The sequence below is a fragment of the Euwallacea fornicatus genome, chromosome 39, assembly GCF_040115645.1.
Source record: "Euwallacea fornicatus isolate EFF26 chromosome 39, ASM4011564v1, whole genome shotgun sequence".
NCBI lineage: Eukaryota > Metazoa > Arthropoda > Insecta > Coleoptera > Curculionidae > Euwallacea > Euwallacea fornicatus.
Window position 1 is genome coordinate 752,522 of NC_089579.1, and position 17,572 is coordinate 770,093.

Genomic DNA, 17,572 nt, shown 5'->3' on the forward strand with positions numbered 1-17,572 from the left:
GGGGCGGCGGGCAAGAACGGCCTGCAGTATAGCTCACCGAACGCGGGTTAATTACGGGATTTTGCATGGGAAATAAACACATTTTCGTGTTTTTGAATTTCAAAACCGGAGCCTTCGTTCGCTCCATACAGATTTGCTTAAATCGATTTCAACACTTTCGAGTTTTATTTCGGTCCCCGAGAGGCCAATTAAGTTCTCACGAGATGAACACAAATTAACAGTAAACGCTAAGTACCAGTCGTTATTAACTATGTTTCCCTAGTGTTACTGATGTCACGTACGGACCTGCTCTTGGCACCGTGATTAATTGGAAATTCGGCCGTGTGGTCGCAATTGAGGAATTTGGCAAATGTTGCTATGTTCTCGATTCTCTTCCGAAGATTCGTCTCTGTCACGTGGGGCTGGCCGTGTTCCCACGTCCGCCCGACTCAGCCTTTAGGTCCTGAGGGCCCGACAGTCACACGGAAAACAAATTCGAGTGTCCATCGCCAGTCCCTATTTTCGCCATTTCTCGCCGGTCAATTTCCCTTTGTCGCGACATTCAGTCGTCGCTACGACCCATTACTAGATAGTAAAAGTAACTTTAGGATAATTTTTAACGCTCTGTTGCCACGTTTCCCTAAAAAACAATCACTTCTAACCGTGATTTTTGCTGCGCTGTGCAGTTCAGGTATTTCAGTTCTCATTGTGTCGAACGCTAATTAATGCCCCGCATTATGATAAGTCTGTGTGTAGTGAGAAATTTCACTGCAAGCATTCGCGATGATAAATATTTATGTTTGCGAATAATTTTTCCGTGCGCAAATTAATTTGATACCGCACGGCCCACGCGCATCACAATGTTAAATTATGCAAACCGCGAGGCGGGGCACCCATAAAGCCCAATCATCCTGTATTGACTCTGCACCTCTTTACCTTCCAGCTCGTTATTTCTTAAATTATTAAACATTTCAGTTCGGGCACCGTAGGTTATTAAACAAATAAAACGCCGTTTCACTCGTTGATTATAAAATCTCAATATAATACAGTACAATTTTGGTACGTGTGTACAATTATGTAGCCTGAAATGTACAAACAATAATAAAAAGTCAAGAGTCTCTGTTCTAAGATATAATGTATGTACAAAACAAAAACACTTCACAATAATTAATAGTACTATTTTTTACAACAAAAAAATCTTTAACTATCCGTAATAGATATAATATCAACAAGGCAATATCAACAGTTATACGAAATATTGCACCGGGGTCAACAATTACTTTAACGTTGTACTGTGTATAGTACAATTTTTATTTTTTATCAAAAAAAATGTACATTTGTCGTACGATGTACGTTGTACCGAAGATCCCAAATATCTTCCAAACTCCCAGTTATACAAATGGGTCTTGCAGAACTTATGTGTCTTTTGCTATGCAAAATAGTGTTCGTCACTGGTCGAGATGGGAAAATGTACAAATGAAGGAGAAATTTAGATTTCCATAATTTTCTACCGGTGAATTAAACACGATCTATACAGGGTGATTCACTTAAGTTAGGCGCAAAAAGGAAATTAAATAACGCAATTTCCTTATATTTGGTACAGGATTAAATAATACCAAAAATTTGGTTTCACCTTCCAGGTGAAGAAATAAGTTGGAGATAATACCCTATCGTGAATGGTTTACATGGCCGTAATGAAGACGAATATCGTGTCCAATCCGTTTTTATTCCACCACCTCGTTAAAGAATTCGAAAACGTCCACGACTTCTAACTTTTTTCCAAAAAAATTGCGAAAAGTCAGCTACTAAAACTGGCTTTACGGCCCGCAATGTTGCCACATTTCAAGTTTCATGACTTCATAAAATAAGGTCACTTTTTTTTTAAATTTTAACAGACCCTATATAGTCCTGCTCCAGTGAATAATCCCCACCCCAAAATAGGTTTTCCTCCGTGTTAAAACAGACTTGTTTCAGTAATTAGTCGTTAAATACGGGCTCGAATATTTACTTGAAGAAGTGCTCAAATTAATTAGGGAACCCTTAAATTAATCATCTGACTGAGCTTTATACTCGTAAGTATGTGCAAGGTGTGTGTTATCGCAGCTCCCCCAATTTGACATTTCGAGTAAATGTTAGCAGCCGTTAATCAATTCCATTAGACCTGCACCGATACTGAAATTACTTAATGCCCGATTCCGCCCAGAATCAGAGAACCCAAATGTATTCACCTTGCTCGCTAATTTATGTCAAAAACATTGAAAATGTTTTTTCAAGGCAGATTACTTATTGTACTAGATTTAGTACAATTTTTCTGTCGTGTGACATGTGACAGTGGACGCATTTGACAGTGATGTTAAAGATTTGTCATATGTAATTTATTAGGTTTGTACTGTACGGCTGAATGAGTAGTTGAATAGGCGAAGTTCGAACTTAAGTTAGACTTTTGTAGTAACCTTTAACGTCACTCAGCGGAGATGTACGAAGCGTTAAAACAAGGAAATAAACGATGAGAAATACTGTAATTAATTCAATTCTCCAATTACTCTTCTTCCGGTAATTTACTCCGATAAATAGATTATTTGCGCTGTAATTGAACTCACCCTGCATTTCTCCCAGTTTTCAACATCCCATTTGCCAAGAAACAGATTTGGGACGCCCGGTACAGTTCTAACTAACTAAATAATTAATATACTACTCATAGCGACAATTGATGATTCTACTGGCCGTCAGCTGTAATGCAGGTCGCACATGCCCACTTTCTGTATATTCTCGAACACCATGAATTCACTCAACACCGACATGAACTACCCCCCTCCCCACTAGGTCACGTGCTGAAACAAGTCTTGCGCACCCCCGCTAGAATCTCACTGAATTCGTCCTCGTTCTTAATCGCTACCACGCCACTGGTCGCGAGATCATACACTTCCGGCCGCAAACCGTCCATCATCGGCTGCGCAGGCGCGGCAGTCTGCAGAATTACGCTTGTGTGATTGGCCTGGTATGGATACGTCAGCGGCGCCTGCGCTCCGTCACTTCGGTGGTAGTTGTGATTGGAGTCGATGTTGCGGGTCTCCATGGTAGCGCCCACTAGAAACTTATTGTCACTACTGTCACCACTGTACTTTAGGTATTTGTCAAACTCTTGGCCGTCCACGTCACTGCTGCGCTCCTCCGGCAAGTAAGTCTGCACCAGGGATTGCTGCGAGTGACTGCCTGAAGCAAAATCCTGGTGGAATTCGTGTTTGTATTGGTCCGAGGGATATCTGAAAATAACAAAAGTATTGTTGGTAACTTTGAACGTCTGTGCATGGAAAAAACTAAACTTACCCTATAAAGCTGTCTTTGCTGTCGTGCTGTTCGTAGGCAGCGTACTCTTTCTGCGGATGTGTGCCATAGTAGCTCATCCCCGACGGATTGTAGTACTGGATACTCCCCCCACTTCCGCCGGAACTTGCAATAACCGACGTGTTGAGCGCCGTCTGTTGGTTGACTCCTGGAACAGCAAATACGTACAATTGTCACTTTATGTCTTTATTCGGTCCTGCGCGCGTAGACACGAAATATTTAACAGATATAAAAATTTGACGTTGACTTTGACACAGTGGGAGAAAAATCGTAAATTTGGTTATGTGTGTTCGGACTTATGACGTTTCCATATTATTAAAAAAAAAATGACCTAAAACCAACCCGCTTGAAAGTGTCAAATTTTGACATGCACCTACCTAACAATTGCTGATCCTGACTGGTGGCCACTGGCGGGTAAAATGTGCCAGTGACCACGTGGCCCTGTTCCACGCTACTCTTATTCGAGCACATGACGTACATGCCATTGGACATGGGCACTGATGTGATGGTCTGCGTATTGGTGTAATTCGGGTTCATCGGCCTGTACGTGTGCACCTTGGTGGTGTAGCTGCAGGGGGTGTTCGGTGACGTCATGCCGCTCATGGTGCTACTAGTGACGTTGCTGGTGTGCTGAATGTTGGAAACGCGGTCCTGGTCTTGGTGCTCGAGAGGGCTAAGTTCGGGAGTGGAGAGTTGACTGTTGTTGTCTTTTTCCTATCGATACGGGAAAATCAAAGGACGTCATATCGGGAATGCGCCGGCGCTCTTACCTGATGACTATTCGATTCGGCGCCCTCTTGCGGACTATTCGAGGCCCTCTTGGGGTCCGGACTGTGCGTGGGCGAGGTGTCCGGCGTGTGTATCGAATAGGGCGACCTTTGCGGGTAGTTTTGGTAGCTAGCGTAGGAAGAGTAATTGTTGAACTTGTAGCCGTCCGGACTGTACCTACAAATGTCTTCTTTACTCCCCAGAACCGAGGTTTCGCCTCCGAATCTGTACCTCTTTTCTTGGCTGAAAGCCTCTCCACCGGGAGTGGCAAAGTCGGAGGGAGACGCGTATCCGGCAACGGTGGGTGAGAGACCGGCATTAGGAACGTAACCTTGGTATCTGGGAGACATGCCGGCCAGGCCCGGACTGGGTAACGAAGGTCCGGTCCTGGGGCCGCCCGAAGCAGCCCTTTGTTTGTTGTGTTTTCGCCGTCTCGGGCGATACTTGTAGTTGGGGTGTTCGGTCATGTGAATCACCCGCAATCTCTCGGCTTCTTCGACGAAAGGACGACGGTCTTGGGGGGTTAGGGAGCGCCATTTCTTTCCTGCAAATAAACGACAGCGTTCTTTTACGAGATGCTCATTCGGAACGCATCGTTGACACGAACTTTGTGTCGAGATAACGTGAAGTTGACTACGAACGTTCAAATAGTTCCGAGGCTCGCACAAAGCCGCGCAAACAATGCAAGAAAAATGGTGACTTGGCAACACGCGGTCACGAAAGCAATCGGCGCAGGCTCCAAGCGCCATCTAGGTACGAAATTGACTTTGTTTTTGAGCATTTTTAAACGAATTTTATCAAATTTTCGAGTTTTCACTGAATTTTATCTCGAATCAGCAACGTTAACTGAGCGTTAAAAACGTCAAATTACGGATCGAAATTTACGTGCTCAGATTACTACCAAATCAAAGTTCACGTTGCGTCAATGACGGTTCTGCCGCGTTATCTTTCAATGAGTTTCAAGATTAGGAATCGAGAGGTTTGATGAGCACTGTAGCTCGTAGGTACATACCAAGTTTCCGATATCGATTATACCTACCACCTTGCGTGCAATCACCACAAAGGCCTTTTGAACGGCAAAAAGCGCATCGAACGTGTCACGAGACGATTCCCGGAAAATCTTCAAACGGTCACCCGACCACGTCCAATGGGAATTATTTATTGGTCACTTTACGACTGCCTACGACACACAGTGCGTGCTCGATCGAAGAATTTTCAACACCCAACGTTTCCTCTCTCGACGAGGAAAAACCCGGAAAATCCGGGGGATTATTTGAAGATCACCGCTTATTCGTTGTGACGGCCACCCGCGGCGCTGCAATCGCGCTGTCAATCACCGATCACGCCCCCTTTGAAACAATTAATCATCCACGGCCGACTCGAAAATATGTGCCACGGTTTCATGGCTATCTGTCTCGAAAATGATATCGGACAGGACCGTACCGGAGCACCGTCCACTTTCGTGTACGCATTCCGTTGGTGTTGGTGTCCGTCCCGCGTGTCTCGCCAGTGCACTTCGTCCGGTTCTAAATACGTTTTAAGAAATTCGAGGCGAATTGTTAATTTTCTTCTGGATCGCGTCCTGACGTAAGGGGGAGGACGAACCATCACCTTTATCGGCCAACCAGGATAATCCGTAGGTGCGGTGTGCCCGGGCGATCTGTGGCCCCTCTGGGTAAATTGATGAATTAAGAACCGGTACGACTCTGGGCAGTACCCATCTAGCAAGGCAATATGGTTATTATTATTAATACCGGGCCCTGGCTAGTGGTCTTTGAAAACCAGTTTGTGGTTGCACGATTGTGATAAACCGAAACTATTATTATTAATCGTAGGTACCGCGAACGCCCTTGATACGAATGTACTAGATGGGTGGTGGACTTAGGGCAGGAAAAAAACGATTTTTTTTCTTCAGGAAAGGGCCAACGTTTCGAATTCTACCGTGCGATTCGGGAACACTCGCCCAAATACGTCTTTAAAAAATTGCCTCTTTTCATTCTATTCGACGTATTTTTCAATAACGCTCGTCGCGTAAGAAGTTGCGGTACTGCTCGAACGTACCATTGACTTCGTCCCAATTACGGACTAGTTCGATCAACGAATTTACGACGAGCTCGGTGACACCCGCGCAAAATAGAATATCAATTCTCAATGTCAAGAAGAAGACATCTCCCGAAGACCGGAGCGTTCAAAGGTCAGCACCAAACGTAGCTCTGAAGCAGCTGGGGTCAGCGATTCATGAATTTCTACGGACCTTTGCGGAAAGAAACGCCGTTTCCATACCACTCTACGCCCACCTTTTGTCAAGAAACGCTCAACCCATATTTGATTTCTGAAATTTGCTACTCCAAAAGCTCCGAGCTTTGTTCTTTCAGCTTTCATCTATTCTTACGACACAGAAAATCCTGCTTTAATGAGAAAACATCACTCTCAATATTAATTTTCAACTAACGTGTGGGATTTTCGTCGATGTGACTTTGGGACCAGTCGAACTTCCGGCAGAGCTGAATGGAGAACAATATTTGAGCTTCTCTGGCATTCATTTTTAGTTTGTGTAAGAGAATGTTTCTGCTCATTGCAGGTAAGGGAGTCCCTGACCGTGAATTTCCCTCATCGACGGATTGGTCGGGGTCGCGCACAGCTGTGGCCGTCGCGCAATCCCGATTTGAATCCAGTAGATTTTTTTTTTTTTGGTTTTTTTGGAATCCCGAGTTAATTGCAGATAGGAATTTCGGGAAAATTCACCAGCTTCGACGGTCGAGATTTCGAAAATTCACCTTGGCCGATTTTTTGTATTTTCCTAATGTAATCCCCACAGATTTTTCGTGCCTTTCTGATGGATTTTGTCACCGAAAAACGAGTGAAGATCGTCCGCGTTTCAACTGCTTGGGGTACCACTCCCTTGTCATATTCGACGTCTCTTGACGGCATATTAATAATTCATGATTTAGGCCCGTCCCGGCAAAGTGCATGATTGGATTGGTATACCGCGTTCTTTGTTCAGTTTATAGAAATGCGCCTGAGAGGCTTTGTCAGCTGTTTTGTGAGCAAATGACCAACTTCCGCTTGAGAGAGATCTTAGAGGTGATGGTGGCTACCCATTATAACACCTTAAGCTCATGCATTTACACTTGTTCGAGTCCATACGACTCAGTAATTAAAGGATCCAATCCCATTTTCGCGGTATGATTCGTCGATTTGCTTTTGATACATCAACTTGCCAATAATTTGAGATTGTCTTTACCGCCCATTTCGCGTTTCGACCACATATAATATTATGCACTGAGTGTTAACGACCAGACGTCGAAATATTCCGATTTTAAATATTGGTACCTCTACCGGATACAACCACGTGATGTCTCCGCTCGAAGGAAGTTTCAGGTGGTGTCGGGGGTACCTACGTACTGGAGAATTGTCGTTTTTCAGTCGATTGCGTATGAAATTGTGCCATCGGTGTTATTTTCAACGATATTTCAAGCAAATATCGTCACCATTGCACCCTCGGTATTTTCCGCTCCGTTCCAACTTGTCAAAAGTCGGGCAGTGCCATAGAGATCGGTTGCTTTCTGTCGTACAAACGATGAAAGTGGTCGCCAAAGAATTTGACACATGAGTGACATGTGACATGTAATAAACATCAAATTTTTTGAAGGTATGTCAAATGCTGAATTGTTATGTCAATGTTTGGCGAGGTTAGGTCAGAAATTCATGGGAATCAATTGTTGTACCCTTGTATCGACAATGACGGTGACCTTAGTTGACGTAGCGATTACCTATATAATACCGAATCGAACCTAAATAGGCATCTCTGCGCGTTAAGTTTCTCGAATTTGCGCAAAAATGGTAATTTTTTTTATATTAAACTATTGCCGCGCTCATTTGTAGCGCGGCGTTGCCAAGTGTGTGGGCGCTCATTTCGTTGGTCCCGAAGCAACGACGGTCCATTTCGAAGCCAAATTGCGGCGAACGCGGGCGAAATTTCCGCTCATCATTCCAAATTAAACAAATAAATGTGGAATTGATAACAGCAGGATTTGTCAACCGCATGTTTTATTTGCCCACCGGTAAATAAATAAAATCAACAGTTCTGTTTGTTTTTCGTTAATTGCGCGATGACAGCAGGATTACGCTACTTTTGATGGTTTGTTTAGGGATGGCGTGTTTTCTGAGATAATGGGGAAAATAACAATTTAGATGGATTTGTGGAAAGAAGTATAGAGAAACACAGACTATCGAGGATCAAATTCCCATCCTCGATTTCAATGTTTCCACCATAATATATATATTTGTGTGTGTGTGTATAACTATAAATCCTGGTACGAGAATAATTTTGCGAATATCATACGTTGACCCTTAGAGACACTTATAATGTCCCCATTCTATAAATTAACGAGTCATTACGAAAAGCCGCAGCTGACAGCAGCGATCACTGTCACGTGTGACAGATATAGCAGCTATCACTGTCACGTGTGACAGATATAGCAGCTATCGCTGTCACGTGTGTCAAATGTGTCAGGTTAGAACTTAATTTTAGAACATTGTCTCTTGTCAAACTCGCCTAATGTCACTGCCCGTTCTTTCATAATTCAATTGTCAAATCGTCAGTTTCCCAGGACGAACTGAGCTATTCTGTAAGTGGAATCAACAGATCTATTATTGATTTCGCTCCAAAGCTGTACTGATTAATAAAACAAATGAGCGCAACGACAATAATAATAATAATAATAATAATCGATCCCCGTATATCACTTATCGGACCACCGTTGTCAATAACGATTTATGTCGGGTTATTGCACCTGCCTGCCTTTTTTTAAGGTCAACCTTTATGACTTATTGTGACATCATTAGGCAGACAATGAGCGACGACGCAACTGCACCTTATACGTCCGTCGAACTCGTAAACGGGCCATGGAACCCTTCGCGTCGTCTATTAGAAGGACACCCATGAATGAAACAAGGACCCCTAAAAACGAAATTCATTGAGTAACGTCCGAATCGCTGTGGGGGGCGCTAAATGTACCTGTCCCGGCGTCGGGGGGCCCGACGGGACGTCTGGTAGCACTTCACACCGACCCTGATGGGTGCGAGTTTACGGGGAATGTTTTTCTTCAAATCGGATTCGTGATAGTCACATTTGACTAATTAAGGGAAGGGACCGTACGGGTCGTGACTCGGCCTTACGCAATCGCCTTCTTGAGAAATCGCTTAGAAAATGAACACGTGTGAATTTGCGGTGGACGTTAATCAGTCGCGTAAATTCTATTATAAGCCTCGAGAATGGATTTCTGTTATGGTTTCTTTAAATATGCCCACTAACGTGATTTTCTTCTTGGAACTTTCCTAATGCACGTTAGGATCTGTTTAGGTGTTCGTCATTTTCAAAGCTGCGCAAGCCGTAATGTAATTTTCGTCTGATTTACTGAAAGTTGGCCGATGCCACGGGAATCGATTACTTTACTCCCGTACGACAACAGCGACGGCCTCTAAATTTGACACGTCACGACCGCGGCTGGAAATCCCACAAACGTCAAAGTCTGTTAGACGCAGTGAAGTTTCGTGCAAATAGTGAGGTTAGGAACTCGGGGCGTGCCGAATTGGCGTTTGTGACGTTCCATGACAAGTTTGGCAGGTCTTAATCGGTCGATTGTCAAAAATCCGAAGGTTCCTAATGTATGCGTGTATCCAGTGGAGAGGTCCCTTCGAAACCTTAAAAGAACTTACGCTGGGTGTAGCAATGGCTAAAAATTTCGTCACGTACCTCTACTGATAAATATTAATGGCCTGCGAGAGAGCGGTACCGCGACTGCAGCGTCCGAAAATCGACAAAAACGATTTATTTACGTCAAGCGGCATAAAAGTCAGTCCCACGAAATTTATATTTATGATATTCGGCCGTATCGACGTCCCCAATCGCTTTTTTCCGTCCATGATGTATGGCCCAGCCGGTACCACCAAATATTGATTGGGAACCCGGACGGATACTTACTTATAAATATACCTACCAATGTAGATGGCTTTATTATATTTGTAGAAATTGGTCGTACCCGAGCGGTTTTTTCTCGCGTTCTGAAGAGCGAATTTTCCGGCCTGGTACCACTCGGGTGCCGGCGGGATGTATTTCTCGAAATTCGCAATTTGAACGAATTCAAAAAGGGGCCGAATTCAGGTACCACTGCTGCGCACCACCGGTTCTAGAACCGTGGCAAGACCGAAACGTCGCAGTATGATCGAATTGAAAATCGCGCGTGGTACCAATTGCATTTTTGAGTTCGTCTTCGAGATCGCGCTTCGATTCGCACCTCAAAGTCAAATGTGATTTCCCTTTGATTTCCTTAATTATCCGCTTCATACGTCTCAGAAGGGGTCAGAATGTGACGTTGGAACTGGGAGCGGTACCACCGATTCGTTCCGTCCAATAAACGTGGAATTGAAACGCGTCGGAACCGTCGCAATATATTCAAATTAAAAATCGCGCGTGGTCCTAACCTCAATTTTGTTTATTTATTTTCCGGGCCGCGCACGAAACGCAGATCCGCGCCTCGTTAATGAGAAAATATGGCCGCGGATGACGAATGGGTTTTAACGCCTGGTTACCGGGTCGCAAGTCTGGACTGCCAGGAGGGCGGCAATTTTATTAACGAGACGCTAATAGATTTGATGATCTACGGACCGGAGCCGAACGCGAAGGAGAAAAAAAACTCACTTTTACACGTCGGGAAAGTTGACTCGCCTCGTGCAAGCTGAATCGAAAAGGAGATTCGTCAACCGCAAGAAATCGTTTTTTCAGCCAATTTCGTTTAATTTCTTAAGTTGTCCGCCCTGTTTGCGGCCGATCGCGCCCGATTCCGTGGCACGTTTGCTCGCGAATTCCCGTTTTTCAATTTTCGGTACCCGTTGCGCGCCCCTTTCGTGCACACGCTAAAAATTTCAGACTTTAGGTAAGTGTGGCGCACACCTGGACTTCTTGCGATAATCGCCTTTAAGCGTTTATTAAGCGCTCACGTCTACAATGAAACCATTCGGACTGGGCAAACTGACCCGAGGTCAACCGCAGGACCGGCACGAGGAGGGCCCAACCGCAGTCCGCGTTTCTGCAATTTTGGTTTAACGTGAGAAAAGTCCGATCCTGTGGGGCATCCATCTCCGGTCAATTGACACTCATTAGCTGGCGGTGCGTCTGGCCGTATGGGCGCGCACTTTTGCGCCTTTGGACCGCCGCCCTGTCATTAGCCGGTGCCGCGGTCGACCCACGGGAACTTTGTCATTCCGGGGCCCCCCTCGTAAACCGTGCGATATGGCCCCCCATAATTCAAGAAATTCCTCCGTCTCGACTATTAAAAGGGCAAACTTCGCAGACGATGTTGTCCCCGGGTCGTAAACTCCGGCAGCCTATACGCACGTCTCTTCGAGAGTTATGGTTATTGTGGATCCCCGAAACGGCCATCAATCACGCGGAATGGCTCATTACGGCCCCGCGGTTTGTTAATAATATTTAAGTAAAATGTTATACATTTTATTTCTAGCAGCGGTTGCAAGGGGAACCATCTTTGTGCTTCGGTTCCAACCCGTTCCGGTGCCAATAACCGGTGTTCTGGATGCACCCAGTTCTGGCACGTTCGATCTCGAGCACGGACGACGTGGCAACGGCGCGTAGCCCATTTAGGTGCGATCATGTGCGTCCTGTACTCTACAAATTGCCCGGTAATTGCCACGTAATTATTTCTCTAAATTGTTCGTGACCGATGGCGCAAATCCACAATGAGTGCGTTGTCCAAACTTTGTGCTGCGTAACGCCGATTGCTCTATTATTCTTCACTTCGAAAACCCGAAATTCCGAGTGCCCGACGTGGGCCCAAAACTGGCCGACGAGCCTCGATTAAGCACAAACCGTTACAACTGATTACTTTCCAATGCTGACATTGTCTACACCGGTCAAAGGGTTTTTTGTCGTTCACACGGAAACTCTACGAAGGTTTCGCCTCGGCCCGGCTCAGGGCGCAAACGCGTCGATGGGGTGAGAATGGGAGGTGGCGCTAGGCGTGACGTTTCGAGGGCCGAATCGAATTTTTTTTTTTTTATGGAACTTGGTTGATAGGCCCATACGAGCAGTTGAGGAATCCAACTAGATTACCGCACTTGTTTAAAAATATCGTAAAAGCTTTTGTGGGCGAAAACAAATATATACATTTGATGCCAGATTTCAGAAGCACCAATTCAATATTTACGTACCCGTTTTCGGTTGCCACACGAAATCACCTCGTAAAAGTTAATGTTTTAAGCAAATAAAAATAATTTTAAATATCACTTATCTGCCACTAGAAGGTTAACGGTGTAGGAGTAGGTGGTTTAATCTCCCCAAATGTCAAGTCATGTGATTCTTATCTGGAACCATTTCGAAATTGGTTCGCTGTTCTGTATTACGCTTTTATGGTGTCCTCTCCCAAAGGGATGACTTATGATCTATTTTGACCGATGCTATCGCCGGAATGCTGCCGCGGCCTAGATATTAAAATACCTTATCGATATAATACAGACTTGTGCCGGTTTCTCCACTAATGTTCAGTCCGGTTTACACGGGTCCAATCGTTATCTATTGACAGGAATAGATGTTACCCGATTTTATCTGCCACGGTTTTGACCGATGGACTTGTCAGTTTAATGATCCGTTCGATATTTCACGTTTGCAGCCCCTACACCGTCAGCTCTGAAACTTGCACGCGCAAAGGTGGTCACGCTTCGCGTCGGAACGCGCGATATTTCCGAATTTCTGATGCGTTGGCCGGCGCGCTCGCCAGACTTGGTCCCATCGGACTATCGTTTATGCCATGGGAGACCTCAATCGGCAGCCGGCGATGTTAACGGCCCGAGAGGGCCGACCTCAAGGACCGAAATAACGAGGGACGCTTTAAGATTTTCTTTTTTCTCTCGCTCGAGCACTTCTTACGCCTTTCTTTATCTAGGCACTTGTCCGTTATTTAATTCATTCTAAGTCACCGCTCGCGAAAACAGGATGTATGATATTTCCACTTAATTTCATCATAACACCATAATCGAGTCGGAACACGTGACGGCTCGCCGCAATCATGCTGAAATTTTGAAATAATATTCCCATTTTTTCGCCGGCTCATTCGGCGAGACGATTCGGAACGGTTGAAGCTTCGTCGAAATTTCCTCTTCCCACGATGCGGCACGTTTGAAATATCCGACGTTTCGACCTTCGGCGACCGCCCTCAACTTTGCCTCTTCCCGTTCCGTCTGGGATTTTCGAGTTGTCGCAGTCGGCTCTCCTTCCTGGCTACGACGCCGCGCCCCACGTCCGAGCTTGGCCTCGCAGCTCGGCGAACGCGGGGCCGTTGGGAAAACGGAATTTTCCGTTTCCGCCGAGCCGCAAGGCTTGCCCTGGGCGCCGTCGTGGTCGGAAGGGGGAGCTGAATTCAAAAGCGTAAAAGTCGAAACGTCGAATTTCGAACGCGGCGCCGTTGCGTTGTGGAAACAGGGACGTTGCCCCGACGGAGGGCCAGCGGTGTTGAGCTGCCCAGGAAAGTGGGCCGGGAGAAAACTGAAAGGCTCACGCGGAGCCTCCCTTTTCCAGGCATCTCCGAAAATATCCGAAAGTATCCGGAAGTATCCGAAAATATCCGAAAATATCCGAAAGTATCCGAAAATATCCGAAAGTATCCGAAAATATCCGAAAGTGTCCGAAAATATCCGAAAGTATCCGAAAATATCCGAAATTTTACAACGGTATATTTGCGACCCTCGACTCGCGCAGCTCCGCCCCAACTCGACTGTCCTCGCATCTCCCGCGGTTACCGAGGTCCCCGCGGTTCTCGCTCGAGAAACGGACACCCTGTATATCGGGGCAGTACCACCCTGAGCAGGAAACAACTGACAATCGCCGGTCGTTGCGTTTCCGACACGGCCGCAATGTCGAAGATGAAAAATCGACGGCCCGTCGGCGAACATTAATAAAAGTGATCGATGCATCCCGCGATAATGACCCGGCCCTGCTTAAATGTCAAACGAATACGCCTCCATGAATAATTATCTTCGTTGTCGTTCCACGACGTCCCCGAAGTTCCCAAAAGGTTCGATTGATCGTCGATGTCCGAAGGAATGTCAGTTGATGAAAACGGACAGGGGAAAACCGAGAAAAATCGTGTTGTTTTTCCGTTTTTCCCCGAGCGAAGAGCACTCGACTTGGTCGAACCCGGTCGAGGAGCGATAGGTATCTGGGTACCTACGGAAATGACGGAACCGTGTTTGAAAAATCGACCGATCATATTTCTTAAGCAGGCCTAAGTTAGATTAGAACCCATATAGGAACACGAAAATCTAATATTAATCCCGTGTAAGTTGTCTAAATGTACGAGGGGCCCCATTAGTGTTGCACAAGCCGGGTTCTTAACTAATGGTTTTCGGTGTTACGGGTGCCCGGGAGCTAATTACACGCGTAGGTCGTGGATTATCTTTGATGTTCTTTCTTCTTAGAACGAGGTGGGCACGCGAGCGAATAAATTTCTCAGATGGAAAACAGATTTCTGTACTTTTCAACTTGGCGTCGAGAGCGCGCACCTGCGCGCGCACATTTTTCAGTTTCACCTTCAAATTTTTTGCCCATCGGCAACTTTCTTGGATACTTGAACGAACAGGTACCCGTTACCGGTACGCTTCAGTTCTCGATAATTAACAATAAGATGATTCAAACTAAGGATTTACGTTCGAAATTCAAGGTTTCCTTTCTAAGTGACGTCTCATCTTACTCTTTACCCGAGTGAAAAAAATACCATCAGGATTCGATCGAGACAGGGGCGTGCTGTCGCACTGCCGGTCTCGGACCGAGCTATTCGATGTTATTTCGGGCCTCGCCTACGCCCCTGAATGGAACGTGCCAATATGCAAAATCATCGTCTATGAAATCGATTACCGGTTCGTGTCCCACGCACCAAAGCTACGGCCACGATCCGTCTTCTTCACGAGAAAAGTGGTACCATCAAGTCCGTGGGTACCTTCGGCTTTTGTTTGCCTTGTTGTGATACGTTGGGCTTCACGATTATTATATTCGCGTCAGTGCTCGAAAACTTCAAATTCAGAACCTGCCGAAAATTCAAAGTTTAAACGAGCACCATGGTCCCTGCTCGGTGCCGAATGGCACCAGTTTCGTATTATGCTCGCTCGGCGGCGTCTCATCTGAGGTGGATGATAACACCCATTCTACGTCGATCTTCGCGAGTACGGTGACCGCACTCCTACGAAGGGCCGAGGAGCCGGCCAACGTTGTTGTTGCGGAGAAACGTTGTTTTCGGCCTCCGTGCGAGCTTCGTTTAGTCAATAGGTGCCCACCACCAAAAAGCGGGGCATTCAGCGAAATTGTCCACGTCATCATCCGCCTCCTTTAATTTCCATGGAAAATTATACGGCCAGAACACAAAAGGTCAAAATGCGGCCAGCTCGTAGGGCCGCTCCCAAAAAAATCACCAGGGTTCGTGTTTGGAAGATTCGGAGTCACTCCCATCCTGTCTGCGCGCAGGGAGTGTCCTTCGATGAATTGAGCTTTTGTGCGATATCGACATTGTTGCCGGATTTTTAACCACTCGTTTTGTTGGTCGGATTGGATGGTACTCGCTTAAAGTACCATCGATAAACAAAAGATTAATCGGCAGGGGTCGGGGCACGTCATCGCGCATCCGGAGGGACATTTATCATCATCACGTGTCCGTGTAGGTATGATGCATATGGATGAAACTGTCAAAAATGAAAAAGACCTGAAGTAAAGATGTCCGTGCTGGCACCGCGGCTGCGGGAAATTAATAATAATTTTTTCGTGCCCTGCGCACGCTGGTCGCGGACCTATCATGCGCAGTCGGATAAGGCACAGGAAATATTTGTCGACAATCGACACGTATTCGAAAACAGGCCAATAAATTCAAGTTATCAATGCGCCCCTACGTGCCTCGGAGGCCAAATAACGGGGGCTTTATGGTAGTTTTATGTATTCGGTACTGCCGCGGGTTTATGGGCATGTCGGCGAGAGCGCCCATTTCGTGGCGATGCCGATATAAACTTATTGACTATAATAAATTAAAAAAAAGCGAGCAAAGGAGAAAATAATAACAATTAAAATTCTAGAGCCGAGTGGGCGCTTCACGCCCATATCGCACTAATATATGCCCGGATGAAGCAATTAAGCTGAAATCAACCCGACCGAGATCGAAAAAAGACGCCCGGTACTCGAGTTTATGCTAATTCCAATCGCTGATGGCGACCCGAGTCGTCCGCCAACGCGGAACGCGTGCGCTAATTAGAGAGGTGAGTTTTCTTTGACTAATTACCTTTGCAGTAATTCACGTGAAATAGAGCCGAAACGGTAACGACAAAACCAAAAATAATCTGTCTATTTACCCCCCCCCCCCTCCCAAACCCCCCCCTCCCCCAGGGGTTTCTCAAAGGGGGCCCACGTGTTCGTTAGGTCATTAAGGAGTTCGCCGGAGGAGGAAGGGGCCGGGAGGAGAGCGAGTGCGGAGGGGAAGAGGATGGGGAGGAGGAGGGGGACGAGGAGGAGAAAAAGGATGAGGAGGAGAAGGAGGATGAGGAGGATGAGGAGGAGGAGGATGACCGATTCATTCTAAAACTGACTCAAACGTTAGGTCAGCTGTTTCTGATGGCTGATCCATCGTATTCGACGCGAACCGCATCGCAAACAATGGGGGCCGGGGGAGATAAAGAAAATGCGTCCATTGTTCTTCGAGTGTGACGTGTGCCTCATCTAGACGAATCCATTCACGAAACGGCGCTCCATTCATCGCCCGGAGAACGAGCAAAGACATGTTTATTGTTCCTTAATTGTATCAGCGACGATTGTTGATGATGATGCTGCCGCCGCGAACTGGGCCTAATGAGCCTAATTTCGATTTCGGTGCGACCTTCGCTGATTCGGTAGGTCAGTGTGCTGCCTGCGGCGATTTGCACTCCGGACATGTCCGACTCGGCAAGATGGACTTATAATAATAAAAAAGGCGTCTGGAGGTGGCCTACGTGTCCGCTTTAGCGCCCCGAGACGCACCCAAGTCACGATCGACGATGCATCCGGCCACACAGACACACTGACTTACAATAATGCGGTATTGCGCTCTTCGAATCGGAAATTTATCATAAGACACCTAAGTCCTGAACGAGAGATGTTTTACCGGTGCCACGCGGGCCATCCAGATTTTACTGGTCGCGAGGTCCGCCGGTGTACTTTTGTTCCGTTCGTTCGACACTTTTACATTTGATGATGGAGCAACTGGATAAGTGATCGAATTTCTCGGGGAAAAAGTGAAAAGATGGAGAATGGGGATTAACGACCGCGGGCAGTCAGAAGTTTTTATAATTGACTTGTGACGGAAACTTTTCAGCTGACGTTGACATGTGGCAATCGAATTTGACATGTGGCAATCGAATTTGACATGTGGCAATCGACTTTGACATGTGGCAATCG

The 17,572-nt window shown here is 46.2% G+C and overlaps 1 protein-coding gene across 3 annotated transcripts in view; it reads right to left on the reverse strand.

Annotated features, from left to right (window-relative positions):
- Positions 1–991: 991 nt before the first annotated feature.
- Sox15 (Sox box protein 15) overlaps positions 992–17,572 on the reverse strand; it is a 37,754-nt gene continuing 21,173 nt past the window's right edge. For 2 of the 3 annotated variants that reach the window (XM_066301379.1, XM_066301380.1), the window contains exons 4-8: positions 4,324–4,636; positions 4,095–4,269; positions 3,702–4,038; positions 3,307–3,472; positions 992–3,242 (exon numbers count right to left, since the gene is read on the reverse strand). In XM_066301379.1, the coding sequence (XP_066157476.1) occupies positions 2,804–3,242; positions 3,307–3,472; positions 3,702–4,038; positions 4,095–4,269; positions 4,324–4,636 (1,430 nt within the window). In that variant the 3' untranslated portion in view covers positions 992–2,803. The remainder of the gene's footprint in view (positions 3,243–3,306; positions 3,473–3,701; positions 4,039–4,094; positions 4,270–4,323; positions 4,637–17,572) is intronic. The other variant, XM_066301381.1, reaches the window with a different exon arrangement.